The sequence below is a fragment of the Pongo pygmaeus genome, chromosome 9, assembly GCF_028885625.2.
Source record: "Pongo pygmaeus isolate AG05252 chromosome 9, NHGRI_mPonPyg2-v2.0_pri, whole genome shotgun sequence".
In the NCBI taxonomy this organism is placed as follows: Eukaryota; Metazoa; Chordata; class Mammalia; order Primates; family Hominidae; genus Pongo; species Pongo pygmaeus.
In genome coordinates this window covers 126706167-126732495 of record NC_072382.2, presented here as the reverse complement: position 1 = coordinate 126732495, position 26329 = coordinate 126706167, and the positions used below count along the sequence as shown (strand labels likewise).

Below are 26329 nucleotides of genomic sequence, written 5' to 3'. Positions count from 1 at the left end.
GACTGTAAACTAGTTCAACCATTGTGGAAGTCAGTGTGGTGATTCCTCAGGGATCTAGAACTAGAAATACCATTTGACCCAGCCATCCCATTACTGGGTATATACCCAAAGGACTATAAATCATGCTGCTGTAAAGACACATGCACATGTATGTTTATTGCGGCATTATTCACAATAGCAAAGACTTGGAACCAACCCAAATGTCCAACAATGATAGACTGGATTAAGAAAATGTGGCACATATACACCATGGAATACTATGCAGCCATAAAAAATTATGAGTTCATGTCCTTTGTAGGGACATGGATGAAATTGGAAATCATCATTCTCAGTAAACTATCGCAAGAACAAAAAACCAAACACCGCATATTCTCACTCATAGGTGGGAATTGAACAATGAGAACGCATGGACACAGGAAGGGGAACATCACACTCTGGGGACTGTTGTGGGGTGGGGGGAGGGGGGAGGGATAGCATTGGGAGATATACTTAATGCTAGATGATGAGTTAGTGGGTGCAGCACACCAGCATGGCACATGTATACATATGTAACTAACCTGCACATTGTGCACATGCACCCTAAAACTTAAAGTATAATAATAATTAAAAAAAAAGAAAACCAGAAAAAGACAAAGATGTCCTCTCTCACCATTCCTATTCAACATAGTACTAGAAGTCCTAGCCAGAGCAATCAGGCAAGAGAAAGAAAAAAAATGACATCCAAGTAGGAAGAGAGGAAATCAAACTATCCCTATTTGCAGGAGATATGATTCTATACCTAGAAATCCCCATAGTCTCTGCCCAAAGCTCCATGATCTGATAAACAACTTCAGCAAAGTTTCAGGATACAAAATCAGTAGCATTCCTATACACCAACAATATCCAAGCTAAGAGCCAAATCACGTATGCAATTCTATTCACAATAGCCACAAAAGAATAAAATACCTAGGAATACAGCTAACTAAGGAGGTGAAAGACCTCTACAATAAGAATTAAAAAACAATGCTCAAAGAAATCAGAGATGACACAAACAAATGGAAAAACATTCCATGCTCATGGATAAAAAGAATCAATATTGTTAAAATGGCCATACTGCCCAAGGCAGTGTACAGATTCAATGCTATTCCTATCAAACTACCAATGACATTCTTCATAGAAACTATTTAAAAATTCATATGAAAACAAAAAAGAGCCTGAATAGCCAAGGCAATTCTAAGAAAAAGAACAAAGCTGGAGGAATCACATTACCCTACTTCAAACTGCACAAGGCTACAGTAACCAAAACATGGTATCAGTACAAAAACAGATACATGGACCAATGGAACAGATAGAGAGCCCAAAAATAATGCTGCACACCTACAACAATCTGATCATCAACAAAACTGACAAAAACAAGCAATGGGGAAAGGACTCCCAATTCAGTGGTGCTGGGATATATTTGGCTAGCTATATGCAGAAGATTGAAACTGGACTCATTCCTTATGCCATATATAAAAATCAACTCAAGATGAATTAAAGACTTACATGTAAAACCTAAAAGCAGAAAAAACACTAGAAGATAACATAGGAAATATCAATCTGGACATAGAAAGAGGCAAAGATTTCATGATGAAGATGCCAAAAGCAACTGCAACAACAAAAAAATGGCAAATGGGATCTAATTAAACTGAAGAACTTATGCACAGCAAAAGCAACCATCAACAGAGTAAACACACAACCTACAGAATGGGAGAAAATATGCATCAAAGAAAGGTCTGATATCCAGAATCTACAAGGAATTAAACAAATTTACAAGCAAAAAACAACTCCATAAAAGAGGGCAAAGGATATTAACAGACACTTCAAAAGAAGACATACACATGGCATGTGAAAAAACACTCATCACCACTCATTAGAGAAATGCAAATCAAAACCACAAGATACCATCTCACACCAGTCAGAAAAAGCCAAAAGATTACAGATGCTGGCACGGCTGTGGACAAAAAGGAATGCTTATATACCACTAAGGGGAATGTAAACTAGTTCCGCCATTGTGGAAAGCAGTTTGGTGATTTTTCAAAGAACTTAAAACAGAATTACCATTCAACCCAGCAATTCCATTATCTGGTATATACCCAGAGGAATATAAATTGCTCTGCCTTAAAGATACATGCACACATATTTTCGTCACAGCACTATTAACAATAGCAAAGACACAGAATCAACCTAAATGCCCATCAACAGCAGACTGGATAAAGAAAATGTGGTACATATACACCATGGAATACTATGCAGCCATAAAAACGAATGAGATCATGTCCTTTGCATCAACATGTATGAAACTAGAGGCCATTATCCTAAGCAAACTAATTCATGAACAGAACACCAAATACCACATGTTCTAACTTACAAGCGGGAGCTAAACATTCAGTACATATGAACACAAAGAAGGAAACAACAGACACCAGGGCCTACTTGAGGGTGGAGGGTGAAAGGAGGGTGAGGGTGGGAAAACTACCTATTAGGTAATGTCACGTGACAAAGTAATCTGTACACCAAACCCCTGCAACATGCAATTTACCCATATGACAAATCTACACATGTATCCTTGAACCTAAAATAAAAATTATTTTAAAAAATTAATTAAAAAATTAAAAATAAAATGCTCTAAATTAGATTGTGGTAACAGTTGCACAACCCTGTGCAAACTGTATGTACTAAAAACCAATGAATTGTACACTTTAAATGGGTGAATTGTATGGTATATGAATTATATCTCAATAAAGTCTATTAAAAAAATACTGGATATCGTAACCCTTTATCCCATCCTTAGTTAGCTGTGGATACTTCTAATAAGCCAATGTCTTTCCCCTCTACTTTTTATATTTCCCTACCTGATTTTCCATATAATTCTGGTAAGGTACAGCAGCTAAAAGACCTTGATGGACCTTAATGGGCAACTCTGTTCTTATTCCTGTATTTGTCCCAGCAGATGCTGGTTTCCTGGAAAGCACTTCCTGAAAAAAAAATTACTACAAATATAAATAGGTCTAGAGGAAGCAACATAGTCATGAGACTAACTTGAGTTTCTGTGAAAGATCTAAAATTATCTTAGTAGGTTTTGGTAGTCTAATACACAATAAAGGGAAAAAACATGAGTTCTACTTCATATGTACAAACAAAGCACTCACATATAAAACCATATGGAATAAAACAGGAGAATATATTAACTTTATAAATGACAACTTGCACCTATTCTAGCCAGTAACAATTTCAGAAGACTCATGATTTTAGTCTTGGCAACCTACCAGAGTACAAGCAAGTATGTGTTCCACTTGTATCTCTAAATCTGGATCAATAACAACCAGACAGATTCTAATGTCACTAAAGACTAATAATGAAATAAAACCAGGGTTCAACTCAATCATAGATTGTTCTTTCTGACTTGCAAATTCCCACTTAACACAACTAACAGGGTAGAAAATTGTTGAGATTTGAGGGAAAGCTTGATACAAGTAATAAGAAAAATTTCACCAATGTCTTAGATCATTCCCAATTGTAGTGAGTAGATTTGTTTTTCATATTTTTACCTGAAAAACATATATGCATTCTTTGGAAGCAAGTAGGTAGCCTGAATTCATCATTATCACCATAACAATAATGAATTACACTTAAATGGCACCTCTGACGTAAAAAACTGGTTTACACAAAGACGTTATCTCAGACTTAATCCTCCCGTCTACTGGATAATTATTTCAATCAGAACTGTGAATAGTACACTTTCTGGAAAAACACCAGTTGAAAGGTCTGAGCATGTTCCAAGCAATATAAATATCCCTCTCTAAGATCTGATAACTGTTTGTGTTTTTTTCTGATTTAGTAGAAAGTGTCTAATCACCTCATCTAACAGTACCCTGGAGTCAGTCTAATGGGCCAAACTATAGTACTACCAAACCATGATAGGTATAAAAACTGTCAAGAAACCAACATCTGAAAATAATTTAGGTACAAAAGAAACTCTGAGGAGCCACGAGGCAATGCTAGAAAAAGACAACCACATAAATGCATGTGGGATGTGTTGCCATACGTGGACACATATCCACGCCCACTTGTTTTTTAAATTTAAGTATAAATTTCTTAGTCGTAATTAAAGAGAAAAACATTACAGTTTAGTATTCAATCAATTGCCAACATATATGAGACAAACATTTTTGATGGTTGTGTCAAGATATGGAAAAAATACAAAATCATATATCTATATATTTATATATTTTATATATTATATGTATATCCCAGGAAAATATAAGAGTATACTAATTAGGAAGTAAAACTGGGAAAGAACTAAATGAGGCAGTTGATGATGGCAAAAAAAATAACATATTTATTGGCAAAAAAACATAATTTATTAAAAAATAAATTAATGGTCTATTTTACTAGATGCTGCCTATAAAACATTAATGCAAAAATTAAGTACACACAGGAAAACACATAAATTTAGGATCCAAATTTGTGAATTCTGAGGCACCAAAACAATGTCATTTTATAAGTGTAGACTTACATATCCTCCTAAGCCTAGCTCCACACTCTCACTTAAGTTTTGAATCAAAAGAATTTTTGTTTTTAAAAATTAATAGTATCAATTTTTTCCTGATTAGAAAGTGACATACTTTATGACAATTTTTAAAAATAAAAAACAGAAGAAAATCATCTGTAATACTACTACCCAGAAATAATCAGTATTAGCCTCTTGTGCCATTTGTACCTAGGCTTTTGTCTATGCACATGGAACTCTTTCCATCTTTCTATTTTGCTGTATTTCTCTTCATAGCACTTATCACTTGAAATTATATTCTATATTTATTTGCTTGTTTATTATATGCTTCCCTACCAGCACAGAAGCTCCTTGAGGGATCTTTGTCTGTCTTTTCACCACTATAAGTCCTATTTCTAGAACAATGCTGGCAATCACAGACATTCCATAAGTATTTGTTGAATACATATACATATATTTTAATTAAGATCATATCATACTTAATTTCATATCCAACTTTTTTCTTAAATTTATATCATAGACACTTTCCCTTATCTTCAGATATTCTTTGAAAATATTTTTTAGAATGGCTGCATATGGATATGTCACAATTTACTCAAGCATCCCCTACTATTGGGTATTTAAGGCTATTTCCAATTATTTTACAGTTCTGAATTATGCTGAGATATAAGTAAATCTTTATCTGTATTTTTTACCTGTATTTTTTAAAATCATGTATTAGAAATTAATTTACCTCTGGTGTAAGAAAGCTTTCTCTTCCATCATCTGGAAACACTGATCCCTTTTCTTTAATCACAGTTTTAAAGGATGCTAGCCGGTGACGTGCCTGTTTCATGGTTTCACTAAGCTGCCAGGGAAAGGGGGAAAAAAGCAAAGAAAAGCAGGATAAGTTTTAATACCAAATGCACTAAGTGTTCCAACAGGAAAACAGGTCCCTATTATTAAAAAATGCCAGATCTAAGACAACAGGATTACTTGCAAAGGAGACTTTGATCTGCTGATAGCGTGGTACAACATTATTGTCATTATTCTAGAGATTGTACTTCGTATCTTGGTTTAAGGGCGGTTACTCAAACTGTTTTTTAAGAAATAATGTATACTTTATATAAAGCATGTACACAAAAATATGAGAACCTAAAGTCTGAATCAACACACTTGGAGATCACTGACCAGACACATTCCTTACCTTCTATCCACCTTTGTCAATAAGGAGTTATTTCTTCAAGTGCTCCATATATCCTTAATTGTTTTCATCACTGCTTGCTAGGACTCTATTCCTAGTTTCCTTAAAGCCCTTTTATCCCCAATTTACATGACTCCCTTCTCCACCCTCAACATTTGAAGACTATAGCTACTTAAAGTCTTTTCTTGAATCTCCCTTCCTCTTCCTCCAAGAAGCCTTCCTAAATTAACTTAGAACACAAATTCAAACATTTCAAAAGAACCAATTTGTTTCAACTACTTTAAGTAACACCTAATAAATGACTACTAATATTAAATGTTGATTTCGTGTTCATTCCTTATCTCTAGAAATTTCCGTATGTGGCTATTTTGATTTCTTTTTCAGAGAAGCACAGCCTATTTTATATCTCACAAATTTGCAAAGAATATCTCATTAGGGAAACAAAGAAATAAAACATATATCATTTTTAAGATAAGCACTGTAGGCCAGCGGTGGTGGCTCACGCCTGTAATCCCAGCACTTTGGGAGGCCAGGGCAGGCGGATCACCTGAGGTCAGGAGTTCGAGACCGAGAGTAGCCTGACCAATGTGGTGAAACCCCATCTCTACTAAAAATACAAAAATTAGCCTGGCATGGCGGTGCACACCTGTAATCCCAGCTACTCAGGAGCCTGAGGCGGGAGAACTGCTTGAACCCAGGAGGCAGAGGCTGCAGTGAGACAAGATAGCGCCACTGCACTCCAGCCTGGGCGACAGAGAGAAACTCCATCTAAATAAATAAATAAATAAAAATTAAAATTAAAAAATAAAGATAAGCACTGTATCACATGGAGGAAAAGTATATCTCGTACTAGTCAGTAAAATTATGGTAAAGCCAAGACCGCTACTAATCCATTCATTGGAAGTTTAATAATATCAATTATCCCTTGAAGAGAAATGATGGCTATGACTTCTCTACAGAAAATACAAAAAAAATTTGCTGTGGTGGCACATGCCTGTAGTCCGAGAGGCTGAGGTAGGAGAGGTGGAAGGATTGCTTGAGCCTGGAGTTCAAGGCTGCAGTGAGCCAAGATTGCACCACCGCACTCTAACCTGGACGACAGAGCAAGACTCTGTCTTAAAAAAAATAAAATAAACTTTATGGCTTTTACTAATAATTACCTAAGGATGAAAACACTCTACTCTACCAGCCCAGATTTTTTTACAGCACATCACCTCTATTTAAGCTTGTTTTTAGATGTCTATAACTCTATCCAGAGAAATCAGACTGAAACATACTACTCTTTGTTTTGCCAAGCGGAAGACTTCTAGATGTGGTCAGCTGCGGCGTGGCCAAAGGGAATCAAGATAGAGCTGTTCACTATGCAAAAAGAGATATGTGCAGTTGAAATTATAAAAAAAAAAAAAACAGCCCCATGACTATGCCTGCTTTTATTCATTGACACTTAAGGTAGGTGTTATTCCCCTGCACCACGTGACTAAGGATCCCCATTGTAACAAATTTGAAATAGGGATTCAGAATTTTCATTTCCCATCAAGTCCAAACCTCTATTAGAGTCACATTGATTATAGGCCCTTAAGCAGGATATTTCAACTGGTCCAAAAGCTAGAATACACATTATTTTTCTTCTGTTTCTCTGTAGTTACCATAACCCTTCACCAAGCCTCATTCTTGGAAAGGCTTTTGCAACGACATGCTTTGAGGACTGTCATAGGGTGAATAATGGCCACCCAAAGATACCACGTGTTAATCCCTAGAACCTGTAAATATTACTTTATAAGAAAAAAGGGCCTTTGTAAATGTGATTAAGTTAAGGATCTTGAGATCTTAAGGACATTGAGAAGATAATCCTAGATTATCCATATGGGTCCTAAATGCCATCAAAAGTGTCCTTACGAGAGAGGTAGAGGAAGATTCAACATACAGAAAAGAAGGTGATGTGAAAATGGCATGCAGAAATTGATGTGATGCAGCCACAAGAAAAGGAATGCCAGCAGACACCAAAAGCTGGAAATGTCAAGAAACAAACTTTCCCCTAGAACCTGAGGATGGAGCACAGCCCTGATGACACCTTCATTTTGGTTTAGTGAAGTGGATTCTGGACTTCTGGCCTCCAGAACTGAGAGATAATAAATTTCTGTAATTTTTTAAGTCATTAACTTTGAGGTAATGTGTTACAGCAGCCACCAGAAACTAATACAAAGACTACAGTTAATGTTAACAAGCAATTTAACAAAAATATAGAACCAAGGGGGATATTATAAATTAAATTATGCAATAATTAAAATAAACAAGTAGATTAGCACATTTCTCTGCAAGATGATGTTGGTCATTACATATATATGTGTAATTGTGTGAATGCTTGTGGTATATATATACATTTGTATGTATAATTACATATATATGTTTAAATGTACATATGCATATGTGCATGTGTTGTATGTGTGTAAATACTCAAAACATAAAATTTGACCAAAACTCTTTTCTATCTAGAACCTTAGGCACACTATTGATTCTTTCGTAGTTAACTGTTATTAACAAAGACTACAATTAAATCTCTGACTAAGGCTTAGATTCCCTGATGAAGATGAATTACTCATAATTAGATAAATAATTAGATAAATAGAAAACCTAGCAAATGAAAAATCAATATAACTCCAGATAAAACAAAAAGCCATACATAGACGGAAACATAATCATAGTTTACTCATAGATCAGCTGTGATTAATGTTTATATAGTCATAACAACATAAATGTCTAATATAGATCTAAGCAAAATTACAATATAACTATAAAGAGAGGACGGGAGTGCAAAGAGTGCATGTGTAGTGGCAGCAGGGGAGAGAAAGAGGAATAAATCCTCATCCTTCCTAGTGGTAAATCAATAAAAAAATGCCTAATTTTTTTTTAATTAAGAAGGAGTATTACTAGCATGTTGCTCAGAAATATGAATATTAACATCAAAAGACAAAACTAAAAGAATTCAAATAGTTGCTTCTGAGGAAGATGAGGAAATGTGCAAAGTACTTATCCTTTTTAACAACAATGCACGCAACTATTTATTTTACTTGTTCAAACTATGTACATATATACTTTCAATAAAACTCAGTGTAAAAAATGAGAAAAAAAAATCCCAGACAATATCCCTCAAAAAGCTTCCTCTCATGAACAACATAAACATACAAATGCACTTTTGGTTCTCATATTGCATATATAAATACATATATACATATATCAAACCTCAGGAATATCCTACAGAACATGGACCTAAATTTTAGCTTGGGGCAGTTTGTTATTACCGACCTTCTGAAGCCTACTTCTGTCAACTCGTCAAAGTCATTCTCCGTCCAGCTTTGTTCTGTTGCTGGTGAGGAGCTGTGATCCTTTGGAGCAGAAGAGGTGCCCTGGTTTTTAGAATTTTCAGCTTTTCTGCTCTGGTTTCTCTACATCTTTGTGGTTTTATCTACCTTTGGTCTTTGATGATGGTGACCTACAGATGGGGTTTTGGTGTGGATGTCCTTTTTGTTGATGTCGATGCCATTCCTTTCTGTTTGTTAGTTTTCCTAACTAACAAACCATTGCCAACAAAACTTTGCTTGCACTGACCCCTAGAGACTATATCCCAGGTATACCAGACAACCAAATCACAGTGCCTTCTAAGGAATACTGCCAGGCCTACAAGCCCTATTAAAGGGGCAGCCTTAGGCAACTTCCTCCCTAGCCTTAGCTGACTGGAGCAAGGGTTGTGTAGTAGTATGTCAAATAAAAATAGGCCTTGATGCAATGTCTTCTGCACACCAAAAAAAATGTCTATTTTGCACACAGAAACATAACTTCAACAGTTAGCAAGAGCACTTCTTTGTAACAAAACAAAAATTGTAATATACAAATAAATTTTGAGATTTAAATCTTAAAATCTAAAGCAAACTATGATTAGATAGTAAAATTTAAAGCATCAAGCAAATATGAAGGATAAAATTTGAGAAATATAGATATCTAACTAGGACACTGTTCATATTTTCTTCAGTTCTTTTTAACTTGTTTATGTAATTTTTTAGCCAATCAAGAATAAGACAGAATTTACATGTAACTGTACAAATGAACAATTAGTAATACTACGTAGGTCATGGGAAAAGAGTATAGATGAGATCTAATATTTATAGAATTTTACCTACTTTATTGTCATGGAGGACTAATACCAATGTAAAGTGTATTGTTAAGGCCATAAAAATCTAATCAAAGTTGAATTCTATTCAAGTATAATGTAGTTTATTTGCAAATGATATCATACTGATTTTTAAATGTGTTAGACTTTTCAGTGGCCAGAAAATACCATACATTAAAAGTTGAACTCACATGAGCCACTTTTTATAGCCCATGAATCCCAATGCAATGCAGCAAGTTGCATTATCTTTCTTTTGTCACAATTGCTATCAATCTATAAGATGGCCAGTAATGTAATGTAGACGTAATGCAAAAAGGCAAGCTGGGCCAATAAATATTCCTTACCTCAGATAATAAACTAGGAAATATCCAGAGAAAAGTTAGAGAGAGGACCTGAACATAAAAGGTCCTAAACTGGAAAAAAGAGGCTAACGGGTCCTCAAGTATACTAAAGTTATGAAGCTGTGATGAAGAGATGACAATACCAGTTAGTGGCAGAGAAATGAGAAAATAAGAGGGAAGCATACATGTAGAAACAAGGTGACCAACTATACTAGTTGACCTAGAACTGTCTCAGTTTTAGCAATGAAAGTCCCATGTCCTGGAAACCCCTCAATCTTAGACCAATAGGGAAGGCTAGTCACCCTATGAGAAGAACTGAATCAATCAAGCTACTGATTAAATATTAGTGTGAAGATCAAATATCTCACGCTCTTGGGGTCACTGGAGCTCACATCCAGAAAAACTCACATCCAGAAAAACTCTCCAGTTGCATTCCTCAAGGGAGTTTGGATTTGTGTGAGATTCTGATTCTTCCCTTATTAACCCATGTGTATTCTCAAAATAAATTTTCCCCTTGTTTGGGTTAGCCTGAGTTCTTGCAGCCAAAAGTGCCTGACTGAAATACTAGTTTTTTCAATGGTAGATTACAAGAATTTAGCAGGCTATTTCACATTACTTAAAGCTTTACTACAAAAAGTAATTATTTCCATGGTTTTAAAAAGCTGGAAAACTAGCACTGTAGAGAGAATAAAAATAGAAATAAGATAGTAAAAGATTCAGTGAGAAACAAAAAGCTGGAATAAACCATGCTAGAAAACAGTAGCAAACTGAATAGGGACAGATCAATAAAAAGTTATTATAAGGTAAGACTAAAACAATGATCAGTTGTTCTTCAATTCCTCACCAAAATGCTGCTGTCAAGGGACATCACAGAAACTGAATCCCTAAAGATAAGTATCAGTCCTAATGAAAACAAAATACTGGTTCTATATATTATAAAACCACTTGAAATTTCTTCCAGTCTACAATTCTAGTTCCTAACTTTAGGCAACTAATCTTAACTGACCTTTGAACAAGTAGGTAATACTAAGTATTATCAAGTAGAGGGTGAGGTGGGGGGTGCGGATTAAGAGCAATAGTGGCCAAATCATATTTGAAATACAGTATTGTGTTGTTTTTGAGGTCCTATTTCAGAAGAATATTGAAAAACTAAATAGTATTCAGAAGAAATCAACACGGCATTAGGAATATAGAAACCCAAAAAAGAAAAATGATAACTATAATCAAATACTTGAAGTGCTCTCAGATGCTATCTTATTTTTTATTACCTGAGAGGGCAAAATTAAGACCAATGGAGAAAAGTTATAGGGAGGAAGATTTTTGACTCAACATGTTGAAAAACAGTTGTAATAATTTCAGGTCTTCTAAAAATAAAATGATCAGTCTGAAAAAGTAATGAGTTGTCCAACAGTGGAGGTGTTGTGGCAGGAATTAGATGGCCATATATAGAGATAATATAAAAAGAACTGGGCGGTCCATTCCAAGATGGCTGAATAGGAACAGCTCCGGTCTGCAGCTCCCAGCATGATCGACGCAGAAGACAAGTGATTTCTGCATTTCCCACTGAGGTAACTGTCATCTCCTTGGGACTGGCTGGACAGTGGGTGCAGCCCACGGAGGGTGAACCGAAGCAGGGTGGGGCATCGCCTCACCCAGGAAGTGCAAGCGGTCGGGGGATTTCCCTTTCCTAGCCAAGGGAAGCCATGACAGATGGTACCTGGAAAATCGGGACACTCCGCCCTAATACTGTGCTTTTCCAACAGTCTTAACAAATGGCACACCAGGAGATTATACCCCGCGCCTGGCTTGGCAGGTCCCACACTTACGGAGCCTTGCTCACTGCTAGCGCATCAGTCCGAGATTAAACTGCGAGGCGGCAGCCTGGCTGGAGGAGGGGCGTCCGCCATTCCTGAGGCTTCAGTAGGTAAACAAAGTGTCTAGGAAGCTCAAACTGGGTGGAGCCCACTGCAGCTCAACGAGGCCTGCCTGCCTCTGTAGACTCCACCTCTGAGGCCAGGGCATAGCTGAACAAAAGGCAGCAGAAACTTCTGCAGACTTAAACATCCCTGTCTGACAGCTCTGAAGAGAGCAGTGGTTCTCCCAGCATGGAGTTTGAGCTCTGAGAACGGACATACTGCCTCCTCAAGTGGGTCCCTGAACCCCATGTAGCCTAACTGGGAGACACCTCCCAGTAGGGACCGACTGACACCTCACACAGCCAGGTGCCCTCTGAGACAAAGCTTCCAGAGGAAGGATCAGGCAGCAATATTTGCTGTTCTGCAATATTTGCTGTTCTGCAGCCTCCACTGGTGATACCCAGGCAAACAGGATCTGGAGTGGACCTCCAGCAAACTCCAACAGACCTGCAGCTGAGGGACCTGACTGTTAGAAAGAAAACTAACAAACAGAAAGGAATAGCATCAACATCAACAAAAAGGGCATCCACACCAAAACCCCATCTGTAGGTCACCATCATCAAAGACCAAAGGTAGACAAAACCATAAAGATGGGGAGAAACCAGAGGAGAAAAGCCAAAAATTCTAAAAACCAGAGCACCTCTTCTCCTCCAAAGGATCACAGCTCCTCACCAGCAACAGAACAAAGCTGGATGGAGAATGACTTTGACTAGTTGACAGAAGTAGGCTTCAGAAGATTGGTAATGACAAACTTCTCCGAGCTAAAGGAGGATGTTTGAACCCATCGCAAGGAAGCTAAAACCCTTGAAAAAAGATTAGACGAATGGCTAACTAGTATAAACAGTGTAGAGAAGACCTTAAATGACCTGATGGAGCTGAAAACCATGGCACGAGAACTACGTGACGAATGCACAAGCTTCAGTAGCCGATTCGATCAAGTGGAAGAAAGGGTATCAGTGACTGAAGATCAAATTAATGAAATGAAGTGAGAAGGTTAGAGAAAAAAGAATAAAAAGAAATGAACAAAGCCTGCAAGAAATATGGGACTATGTGAAAAGACCAAATCTATGTTTGATTGGTGTACCCGAAAGTGACAGCGAGAATGGAACCAAGTTGGAAAACACTCATCAGGATATTATCCAGGAGAACTTCCCCAACCTAGCAAGGCAGGCCAACATTCAAATTCAGGAAATACAGAGAACACCACAAAGATACTCCTCGAGAAGAGCAACCGCAAAACACATAATTGTCAGATTCACCAAGGTTGAAATGAAGGAAAAAATGTTAAGGTCAGCCAGAGAAAGTCGGGTTACCCACTAAGGGAAGCCCATCAGACTAACAGTGGATCTCTTGGCAGAAACTCTACAAGCCAGAAGAGAGTGGGGGCCAATATTCAACATTCTTATAGAAAAGAATTTTCAATCCAGAATTTCATATCCAGCCAAACTAAGCTTCAAAAGTGAAGAAACAAAATCCTTTACAGACAAGCAAATGCTGAGAGATTTTCTCACCACTAGGCCTGCCTTACAAGAGCTCCTGAAGGAAGCACTAAACATTGAAAGGAACAACCAGTACCAGCCACTGCAAAAACATGCCAAATTGTAAAGACCATCGATGCTAGGAAGAAACTGCATCAACTAATGGGAAAAATAACCAGCTAACATCATAATGACAGGATCAAATTCACACATAACAATATTAACCTTAAATGTAAATGGGCTAAATGCCCCAATTAAAAGACACAGACTGGCAAATTGAATAAAGAGTCAAGACCCATCAGTGTGCTATATTCAGGAGACCCATCACACGTGCAGAGGCACATATAGGCTCAAAATAAAGGGATGGAGGAAGATCTACCAAGCAAATGGAAAACAAACAAACAAAAAAAAGCAGGGGTTGCAATCCTAGTCTCTGATAAAACAGACTTTAAACCAATAAAGATCAAGAGACAAGGCCATTACATAATGGTAAAAGGATCAATTCAACAAGAAGAGCTAACTATCCTAAATGTATATACACCCAATACAGGAGCACCCAGATTCATAAAGCAAGTCCTTAGAGACCTACAAAGAGACTTAGACTCCCACACAATAATAATGGGAGACTTTAACACCGCACTGTCAATATTAGACAGATCAACGAGACAGAAGGTTAACAAGCATATACAGGACTTGAACTCAACTCTGCACCAGGTGGACCTAATAGACATCTACAGAACTCTCCACCCCAAATCAACAGAATATACATTCTTGTCAGCACCACATCGCACTTATTCCAAAATTTACCACATAGTTGGAAGTAAAGCACTCCTCAGCAAATGTAAAAGAACAGAAATCACAACAGACTGTCTCTCAGATGACAGTGCAATGAAACTAGAACTCAGGATTAAGAAACTCACTCAAAACCGCACAACTATATGGAAACTGAACAACCTGCTCCTGAATGACTACTGGGTAAATAACGAAATGAAGGCAGAAATAAAGATATTTTTTGAAACCAATGAGAACAGAGACACAACATACCAGAATCTCTGGGACACATTTAAAGCAGTGTGTAGAGGGAAATTTATAGCACTAAATGCCCACAAGAAAAAGCAGGAAAGATCTAAAATCATCACCCTAACATCACAATTAAAGGAATTAGAGAAGCAAGAGAAAACAAATTCAAAAGCTAGCAGAAGGCAAGAAATAACTAAGATCAGAGCAGAACCAAGGAGACAGAGACACAAAAAACCCTTCAAAGAATCAATGAATCCAGGAGCTCGTTTTTTGAAAAGATCAACAAAATTGATAGACCACTAGCAAGACTAATAAAGAAGAGAGAAGAATCAAATAGACATAATAAAAAATGATAAAGGGGATATCACCACCGATCCCACAGAAATGAAAACTACCATCAGAGAATACTACAAACACCTCTACGCAAATAAACTAGAAAATCTAGAAGAAATGGATAAATTCCTCCACACATACACCCTCCCAAGACTAAACCAGGAAGAAGTTGAATCCTTGAATAGACCAATAACAGGCTCTGAAATTGAGGCAATAATTAATAGCCTACCAACCAAAAAAAAGTCCAAGACCAGATGGATTAACAGCCGAATTCTACCAGAGGTACAAAGAGGAGCTGGTACCATTCCTTCTGAAACTATTCCAATCAATAGAAAAAGAGGGAATCATCCCTAACTCATTTTATGAGGCCAGCATCATCCTGATACCAAAGCCGGGCAGAGACACAACAAAAAAAGAGAATTTTAGATCAATATCCCTGACGAACATCGATGCAAAAATCCTCAATAAAATACTGGCAAATTGAATCTAGCAGCACATCAAAAAGCTTATCCACCAAGATCAAGTTGGCTTCATCCCTGGGATGCAAGGCTGGTTCAACATATGCAAATCAATAAACGTACTCCATCACATAAACAGAACCAACGACAAAAACCACATGATTATCTCAATAGATGCAGAAAAGGCCTTTGACAAAATTCAACAGCGCTTCATGCTAAAAACTCTCAATAAACTAGGTACTGATGGAACGTATCTCAAAATAATAAGACCTATTTATGACAAACCCACAGCCAATATCATACTGAATGGGCAAAAACTGGAAGCATTCCCTTTCAAAACTGGCACAAGGACAGCAATGCCCTCTCTCACCACTCCTATTCAACATAGTGTTGGAAGTTCTGGCCAAGGGAATCAGGCAAGAGAAAGAAATAAATGGTATTCAATTAGGAAAAGAGGAAGTCAAATTGTCCCTGTTTGCAAATGACATGATTGTATATTTAGAAAACCCCATCGACTCAGCCCAAAATCTCCTAAGCTTATAAGCAACTTCAGCAAAGTCTCAGGATACAAAATCAATGTGCAAAAATCACAAGCATTCCCACACACCAATAACAGACAAACAGCCAAATCATGAGTGAACTCCCATTCACAATTGCTTCAAAGAGAATAAAATACCTAGGAATCCAACTTACATGAAGGGATGTGAAGGACCTCTTCAAAGAGAACTACAAACCCCAGCTCAACTAAATAAAAGAGGACACAAACAAATGGAAGAACATTCCATGCTCATGGGTAGGAAGAATCAATATCGTGAAAATGGCCATACTGCCCAAGGTAATTTATAGATTGAGTGCTATCCCCATCAAGCTACCACTGACTTTCTTCACAGAATTGGAAAAAACTACTTTAAAGTTCATATGGAACCAAAAAAGAGCCCGCATTGCCACGACAATCCTAAACAAAAAGAACAAAGTTGGAGGCATCACCCTACCTGACTTCAAACTATACTACAAGGTTACAGTAACCAAAACAGCATGGTACTGGTACTAAAACAGATATATAGACCAATGGAACAGAACAGAGCCCTCAGAAATAACACCACACATCTACAACCATCTGATCTTTGACAAATCTGACAAAAACAAGAAATGGGGAAAGGATTCCCTATTTAATAAATGCTGCTGGGAAAACTGGCTAGCCATATGTAGAAAGCTGAAACTGGATCCCTTCCTTACACCTTATACAAAAATTAATTCAAGATGGATTAAACACTTACATGTTAGACCTAAAACTATAAAAACTCTAAAAGAAAACCTAGGCAATACCATTCAGGACATAGGCATGGGCAAGGACTTCATGACTAAAACACCAAAAGCAATGGTAACAAAAGCCAAAATTGACAAATGGGATCTAATTAAACTAAAGAGCTTCTGCACAGCAAAAGAAACTACCATCAGAGTGAACAGGCAACCTACAGAATGGGAGAAAATTTTTGCAATCTACACATTTGACAAAGGGGTAATATCCAGAATCTACAAAGAACTTAAACAAATTTACAAGAAAAAATCAAACAATCCCATCAAAAAGTGGGCGAAGGATATGAACAGACACTTCTCAAAAGAAGACATTTATGCAGCCAAAAGACACATGAAAAAATGCTCATCACCACTGGCCATCAGAGAAACGTAAATCAAAACCACAATGAGATACCATCTCACACCAGTTAGAATGGCAATCATTAAAAAGTCAGGAAACAACAGGTGCTAGAGAGGATGTGGAGAAATAGGAACACTTTTACACTGTTGGTGGGACTGTAAATTAGTTCAACCATTGTGGAAGACAGTGTGGCGATTCCTCAAGGATCTAGAACTAGAAATACCATTTGACCCAGCCATCTCATTACTTGGTATATACCCAAAGGATTATAAATCATGCTACTATAAAGACACATGCACACGTGTGTTTACTGCAGCACTATTCACAATAGCAAAGACTTGGAACCAACCCAAATGTCTATCAGTGATAGACTGGATTAAGAAAATGTGGCACATATACACCATGGAATACTATGCAGCCATAAAAAAGGATGAGCTCATGTCCTTTGTAGGGACATGGATGAAGCTGGAAACCATAATTCTAAGCAAACTATCTCAAGGACAGAAAACCAAACACCGCATGTTCTCACTCATAGGTGGGAATTGAACAATGAGAACACTTGGACACAGGGTTGGGAACATCACACACCAGGGCCTGTCGTGGCGTGGTGGGAAGGGGGGAGGGATAGCATTAGGAGAAATACCTAATGTAAATGACGAGTTAATGGGTGCAGCACACCAACATAGTACATGTATACATATGTAACAAACCTGCACGTTGTGCACATGTACCCTAGAATTTAAAGTATAATCAAAAAAAAAAAAAAACTGAATTCCTTGGACAGAGAAAGATAGGACCAGATAATATTTTTTTAACATTTAATTAAAAATATAAATAAATTCAAACCTATGGAAAACTTCAAACATATACAGAAGTAATCAGAACACTATAATGAACCACCATGGACAGATATGGATACCTCACTTTAGCATTATCAACTCCTAGCCAATCTTGTTCATCCGTAACTCCCTACTTTACCTCATTCTTTTATCATTTAAGTATATTCCAGACATCAAATACTTTCATGTATAAATGTTTCAACATGTCAGATGAACGTTTAAAACTCTTCCAACTCCAAGATCACGTTTCTATAACACCAACACAAGAAAACTGAGACGTGTACTAACATTCAGAAAGTAAATTATGTGTACCATTTACCCAACCAGTTCTAGGTAAACAAAGGGAGTTCGTGCCTGAACTGTCTCATTGTCTAGTTTCATGGTGACATCTAATGGATAAAAACTGCAACAGAAGTGGTAAGATCAGAAAGCATCTATTGTCATGGAGTCATATGGACAAAGTTTAAAGCCTCAAAATGGTTAAGTCACTGAGCATTCTTCAGTAGTTCATGTCCTGAACTACTGCGGGGGTATTATAAAAACTTTAAAAAATCTTGTGATATTTAAGGTTTTTCATAACCTGATTTCCTCCTCCCTATCCAACCCCATTTTTGGTTATTCTCCATTATAAACTATCAATTAGAAAGGTTCTATTATTTATTCCCAAATACACCTGGCTCATTGCAGATTCTAGGATTTTTGTTTGGTTGGTTGGTTTTTAAGAAAAAATTATCTTGGCCAGGTGTGGTGGCTCACACCTGTAATCCCAGCACTTTGGGAGGCCAAAGCAGGCGGATCCCTTGAGCTCAGGAATTTGATATCAGCCTGGCCAACGTGGTGAAACCTCATCTCTACTAAAAATACAAAAATTAGCCAGGCATGGTGGCAGGCACCTACCCCAGCTACTCAGGAGGCCGAGGCAGGAGAATCAGGAGATTCTCTTGAACTCAGGAGGAGGAGGTTGCAGTGAGCCAGGACTGCACCACTGCACTCCAGCATGGGCAACAGAGTGAGACTCCGTCTCTAAGAAAAACAAATTCTCTTGAATTTACCAATTCAAAATGTGTAGTTCAATTCTGTCTGTCCCATGAATTCAGAAAAATTTCTGAACTCCCATAGCACAACTTTATTGCAAAACACAGAAAATTTCTCTATATTATTATCTGATACAATGAGTGGTCTGTTAGTTTTGTATTTCTACCTGAAAATATAAACTCATGGAGGGTCCTATTTCACATTTCCTTAGTATCGCTACAACCCATAACAAACAGCATATGCAAATACTGCTGACTGATGAGTTCTATTTATGTATTATACAGATGAAGTAAAATCCTCACTACAGTGGGACTAATAGCTACAAACACCACGAAAGCAAGGACTGTGTCTGTCTTAAGTCAATGTTCTATTCCTTGTACTTTATGCATTGCCTGGCTCAATAAATATTTGCTAAACAACTAAAAATGATTATTACAAACTGAACAATGACAAGAAAGAGTCAAATAGTTGTGGACAAAGAAAAAAATTTTAATAGTAGTTCAACATGATAATGTGTGCTTCTAAAGCTTTTCTTATTTATACTAATAGCACAATTAAATTATGACCAAGTATGTTAAGCAGTAATACAGCTTTTATTTTCACATACTCATAATTTTCCATATTTTCTCTCTTCCTCTCATTATTTCTAGGAATACATTTTAAATAAGATGAAGAACAATTACTGAAGCAGAGTTGAAGACTGTATCAACTGGACAAAAGCTCAGGTATACTAAGGTGGGGGCTAAATGGACAGAGTCAAGCAATTTGAATGGATGAAATCTACTCACAGTGGTTAATTTTTAAATATTAGGTATATAAAATGAGTCATTAAATAAAAATTACATTTTTCCAAAAACTCTGGATATGTTACGAATTTACTATGTATTATTCTTTAACCTACAACTATAGATTCACTTATTGTGATAATCAGATTAAAAAACAAAAATAAGAAAAATGAGACAAAGATACATAATAAATGAAATGCCACCTATGTATACTGAACTTCTTTGCAACGAAGGTAAGAATTATTTCTCTCTGTATACTACAAACTAATAGTAGCTTGCCTAGAATATAATTTCAATATAACTTGGAAAATCCATGTTCTTCACCTAAAGTGCTTTCTAATAAGTTTTGAATTCTAGCACTTTGGCACTTTTCTTTAGATAATTTTAGAGTGTCTTACCAAACACAAATAAATTTAAATTTAAAATTTTTAAAAAGCATTATCCCACTATTCCCCACTTTACAAAGCTAAAAAAAAAAAAGAGATGATTATCAAAAGTGAAGCTGAGTGTGATAACTCTTAATCCCTACCTCATACCATAGATGTCATATTTATAGTTTAGGGGATGGGGAAAACATCATAGACATAAAATAAAATGAACAGGTACTTACAGCCCGGGCTTGTTGTTGGAATAATTCGTTCTGATTCTCTTCATCCTCTATTCCATCCCCAGGCATCAGGGAAGGAGGTAACCTAGAACTTCCAATAGCAACATTCAAATTGTTTGGAAAAACACTTGTCCTTTTGGAAGTTAAGTGTGCTGCTGAAGACTGCATGGCTATAGAGCCTTCTTTTTGTGCCTACACGAAGGAAGAAAGGGGGATAGTAACATTCTACCCCAATCCAGAGCAATCAAATAATGCGTCTAAAGCAGTTCAGAAGATTTTAAATTGGGGTGGGGGGCAGGGGAGAGGCTTTAGCTGGCAGAGAAACTAACATTTACCAGGCACCTCCCATGTGCTAATAATTTAGGTTATCTCATCTAACTCTCACACAATCCTATGAGAGAAGTATCATATCCTTATTTTATGGATGAAGAAACTACAATCAGTGAAGTTAAGTAATTAGCCAAAAGTCAATAGCTAGTAAGTGGCAAAGCCAAAATTCAAACTCAAGTCTGAACCCAAAATTCTGACATTGCTTTTAACTACTTGGTAAAAGCAAAAAATTGAGTCAGAACACAGGAATAAAACATGGTTTCTCTACAAAAAAAAAACCTACTGTCCTCACTAGTTAATTAGATTATATTAGGCATGTAATCAAAGGAAAGCAATTCTGTTACTGCCTAATAGCTTATCTCATAACATACATATTTTCCATTCAATCTTTACTCAGTCTCACTTTTGAACTTACTCTTTCATAGGACTTCTGAAGCTGTTGCTTTTTTCTCAACCTAATTTGTTGATTTACTCGGTATTTAACTTGTTTCTGAAAATGTTTCAAAGCCTCTTGTTTTTTTCTTAGCTGTTCCTTTAGTTCTTCTTCAATTAAATATGCTGATGTCTTTAAAGATGAAAGATATAAAATGAACTTAAATGTTAGCAGTTTTGTCCATTAGGGCTGTTTTAAACACAGAGCAGTCAGGATAAGGATACAATCCTGAAAAAAATAATTCCATTCTGTACAAAAAAAAAATGGAATGTATGAGTATCAAATCAAATCTTAAATTTTTTATTGAACTAGAACTAACGATGTCTTCATTAAATCTTAATGAACCAAATAAAATCTAACATATGTTACACATTTTCTAAAATGGAGTAAATAGTCAAGACATACCACCCACCAAATATGTCCTATTGTTAAAATGTCTTCATATTTGGCATTATGCTCCATTTTTAACCTGGCACGCCCTTCCTTTCATCTCTACCTAGTAAAGGCCTACTCAGTTTTCACAACCATTTTAATACACACTCCCCAGTACCTTCCACAACACTCTCTTCCTCTAAGCCCTCTTATGTTATAACACCTCTCATTTCACCAATGTTAACTGAGTATAGTACTTCTTGACTCCCCTACTAGATTATGAACCCTTTAAGGGCAGGATATGTATTCAATTCTCCTTTATTTCCCCTACAGCATCTAGTACAGAGCCTTCACTATAAGGGTAGTCAATATATATTTATATAATTGCTCAATTCCAAAACATATTCTAAACCAGCGGTGTCCAATCTTTTGGCTTTCCTGGGCCATGTTGGAAGAACTGTCACATAAAATACATTAACACTAGTAGCTGATGAGAAAAAAAAAAAAAATCACAAAAAAACTCATAGTGCTAATTAAGAAAATTTATTAATTTACGTTGGGCCACATTCGAAGCCATCCTGGGCCACATGTGGCCCATTGGCCACATGTTGGACAAGCTTGTTCTGAACAATCTGGAACACTTTATCCCATTTGAGTTCTTGATCTGCATTTATCTCCTCTAAGTGCTTTGAATAATAATCATAGTCATCATCATAACAGCACTTATCATTATTATGGATCTATTAGGTGACAAGTATTTTAACTACATTGTAGCACTCTATCCTCAAAACCACCTTTGGTAGTAGGTATTCTTATCCCTTATGTTACAGATGAGGAAACTGGAGTTCAGAAAGATTAAGTAATTTTAATATAGCTAACTAGTAGCAGAACTAGAAGTTTCTGACTCCAACAATTATGTTCCTCTCTACACTGCTTTTCTCTTGACTATGTCTCTCTTTCACTAGGAATTTTCAAATTAAATAAAATCATCATCATATCTCCTACCTATTCCTTCTAACTCAGTGATTCCGACTTCTAATTCTGAAGGGTGCCTCAGATCATTTTACAGGCTGTCATTAAATTCTCAAAATCAAATGCATTCAAATTTCAATTTAAGTTAAAATTTCCAAGATGTCTATCCCATAAACTATTCTAGTGGAGTGTACAAGTGTCAAAGAACAATTAGGTAAAATAATTCCAAAGGAGAGATATATACGTAATGAAGCCTGAACAACTGACCCAGCTTAACTCAAGCCCCAGACAAGTTTAAGCCATTCAGCCTCTTTCTTTTACGTCCATTTTCTCTGCTCCTCTTTTACTCCACAAGATTACAAGCCAGGTCATAAACTTCCACCTCTGTTCTTAGAGTGCTCATTCTGAAGGAAGTCAGCACCATATAAAAATTCAGACTACCTTGAGATTACCATGCTGTGAGGAAGCCCAAGTTAGTCAAATAGAGAAGCCATGTGAAAAGAGAAACATATCTAACCAGCACCCAGACATTCTAGTCATCCTAGCCCAAGTGTCAGATACGTGAATAAGAAAGCCATCTTGGACATTACAGCCCAGCAGGTGCCAAATTACTGGGAGAACCTGACTATTTTCTAGAACCTGACTATTTTCTAGCTCCAGCCAATAGCCAGAAAATAGTCAAGGTGTCTTAGACATGTCCAGTTATTTGAGCCCCAGCTGAGGCCCCAGACACTATGGGGCAGAGACAAGCCATTACCACTGTACCCTGCTCAAATTCCTGATGCATAGTATTATTTGCTTTATACCACTAAGTTCTGGGGTGGTTGGTTACACAGCAAAAGGTAACCAGAACAAATTATAAAATAATGCAATCCCATATATGATGATAGAACAGCAGTGTCTTTTGATGCTAATTTATTAATAATTATCGGGGGGAGGTAGTCTAAAGCTATGACATTTTTGGGAATCCTGATGGTCCCCTGAAATTTTGGGGAGAAAAATAAGTAGAAGTTCCCCTTTAGAACAGACATGATCTAAAGGCCAAGCTTTAGAAGTAACTATTCAGCATTTATTTTGAGCTGACAGAGCTATATCCATTAATAAGGGTGGATACCCAGAATAGATATGCTAAAGCTATAAGGAGTTCTATTAGATGCTTGATCAAACTCTCTTTGGCTGGAACTGATCAGAAATTTTTAAATCAGGAAAAGGAGATATGTTTATCCATGTTCCAAGACTTTAATATTTTGAGTTAATGTGTGTGAATACAATATTCAATACTTCTTAACATAGAAAAAGTTTGATGGTGTCAAATTTTAGGCATGTTGACCCTACTGATATTATACAGATGTAATTTGAGCAATTAAAAAGAGGTGTCAACAACTTAAATACCAAAATATCTTTATACCAAATCTTACCAAGTCTTGTGGGGTGTTTCCTGCATTCATCCCTTCTCATTCCACTCCTTTTTTTTTTTTTCCAGAGATGGGGTCTCACTCTGTTGCCCAGGCTAGAGTGCAGTAGTATGATCATAATTCACTGCAGCCTAAAACTCATGGGCTCAAGCACTTCAACCATCCTTTTTCAAGGCTGTTCTTCTCTATTTCTTACCACTAACAAAGTTTTAATGCTATACTCCATGCTTAAATTATTATAATTATATTCTAATTTATCCCCAGGATCCAATCACTCCCTATCCTTCAAAACCTTTGAAGCAATTCATCTAATGAAAACACTGGTTGATCATGACATTCACCTGTAAATATTAAACAAAGTCAATCCCTTCTCCAAAATTTCCTATGGTACTCTACCATCCCTATTTTCCATAATCCTGTCAGCGACCATTCTCCTACTAAACTTTCCACTCCAATCGATCTAATCTACCCTTAGAATCCTGAACCTTGCTTACTTCTTACTCTCCTCATTCTTCTTAATAGAAGAATCATTCCCTTTCCTTCTCTGATCAAATTCTTCATTACACTTTCCTGGGTCACATCAACCCAACATCATAGCTTCTTGATTGAGCATTATACTCTTAGAACTTAGATAAATATACCACCTAGACTCTTAAAATCCTTTTTGGAAATAGGCAGGGTAGGAATAAATCAATGAATATACATACATATGTGCAAACATAAATAAAATGAATGAATATAGTATATTGCATTACTTTAACATTTAAACATGTCTCATTTCTCTTCTGAGATCAAGTACACTGAGGGAAAATATCTCATCCTTTTTTCATCCATGTTCAGCACCTTGTCTACACATACAGAAGACATTCTGTGCCTTTCATAAATATTTCATGAGTGTCTATATTGATTAGGCAGTATTTAAGATAAAAGTGGGAATGTGATGATAAATGACATTTGTTCTCTACGGTCAAGGAACTCACACTGCATCAGGAAAAGATATATAAACAATCTACTATAACACAATGTGGTAAGTGCCAAGTTAAATTTGAACAAATAGCTAAGGGGCACAGTTTGGTGAAAGACTATCAGAAACCATGGAATTTCTAGTTAGACTTTCTCAGATTACCAGAGTTCATCTCTTTCTCCTTTGTTCTATTACTCCATTTTGCCTGAATCCTCATTACAAAATTTATCATAAACCTTAAGCAACCAATTAATGTTACTTAAAGTATGCCAACTATAATCCATACTAAGTTGCAGTGTCTGGAAGATGTAGATAGTGCCTATGTCTTGGGCATAGCAAGCAATCAAGAGTCTGAAGTAAACCGATATACAGATATATATCTATATAACCTGTTCCATGTAGATTATGCTCTATATATTATAGTAGGTGAGTAATAAATATTTGATTATGCCAACTAAAGCTGCAATCAAGTTTTGGCAAATACTTGTTTGTTCTATAATCCTAATGCAAGAGCATAAACTATTTACGGCAGAATAGAAACAGCATCCTCGGACTGTTCATCTTTAAGCACCCAGGATTAGAGAAGGCTAATAAAAAGGGTGGTGGGGAACCCCACCAAATTTGGATCAAACTGACACTCACATATGCTGGGATTTCCGAACTACCTGGTGAGGCAGGTTCCACCCATGCCCCAACTGGTACTATAGCCTGGTTCCTCTCAGCCAGCACTGCCAACACGTCCTTGCTCTTCACGGGGTTTAAAGCCAGGGGCAACCTTGAGGTATTTCGAGGTTTCTTTCGGGCCATACTTCCCAGCATCTGTGACTCCTGGTTAGGAGAAAGAAAAAGCTTAAAATCTTCAAATGACTGCATTAAAAGTTCAACCTCCTAACACACAAGCCACAGGCCGGTGAAAAGGAGAGAAGCCCTGGAGGCAGGAGCCTGGCATGAAGTGGAAACACAAGGATTCTGGAGAAAAAGGAAAAAAAGAAGGGAAGAGAAATGGGAAGAAATAAAGAGGCAAGGAAAGGTTTTTAAGTTGCCTTCTAGAAGAAATGGCGATGAGAGGGAAGAGAAAGGATGGGAATGAGAGAACGAAGACTGTCCCCAGCTGTGGGCGCAGCGAGGCGGGAAGGGAGGAATGACAGCTGCAACCCGGGGAAAGAGGGAGGGGCGGGGACCTGTGTCTGCAGCCGAGAGTCCCAGTAATCGGTATCGGTATCGCTGAACGGCTGGGAGCCTCGGGCCAGATAAAAGCCTGCTTCTGAGGCCCCGAGGCCCGCTCCGGCTGAGATGGCACTGGCCGGGAATCTGCCCGCAGCTCGCCACAGGCTCAGTCTACTCGGAGTACTAAGGTAACCGCCTCAAGTAAACCGCCACTTTGCGGTGGGATGCTCCGTCCCGCCCCTCCGTAGCCTTATGCCCGCCCTTTCCGGAGCCCGCGTCCCCTCCCGGAGCTGGGAAGGCGTGAGAGGCGGAGTTTTGAGCGTCAGAG

At 37.2% G+C, this 26329-nt stretch overlaps 1 protein-coding gene across 27 annotated transcripts in view; it reads right to left on the bottom strand.

Annotated features, from left to right (window-relative positions):
• The window catches only part of CCDC15 (coiled-coil domain containing 15), a 95362-nt gene extending 69059 nt beyond the window's left edge, over nt 1–26303 (bottom strand). For 4 of the 27 annotated variants that reach the window (XM_054438849.2, XM_054438853.2, XM_063671564.1 and 1 more), the window contains exons 1-6: nt 26016–26264; nt 25477–25662; nt 21094–21243; nt 20352–20540; nt 5265–5378; nt 2874–2996 (exon numbers count right to left, since the gene is read on the bottom strand). In XM_054438849.2, the coding sequence (XP_054294824.1) occupies nt 2874–2996; nt 5265–5378; nt 20352–20540; nt 21094–21243; nt 25477–25653 (753 nt within the window). In that variant the 5' untranslated portion in view covers nt 25654–25662; nt 26016–26264. Of the gene's footprint in view, nt 1–2873; nt 2997–5264; nt 5379–20351; nt 20541–21093; nt 21244–25476; nt 25966–26015 lie in introns of those variants that run through there. The other 23 variants (XM_063671545.1, XM_063671552.1, XM_063671556.1 and 20 more) reach the window with 14 other exon arrangements.
• Nucleotides 26304–26329: the final 26 nt, after the last annotated feature.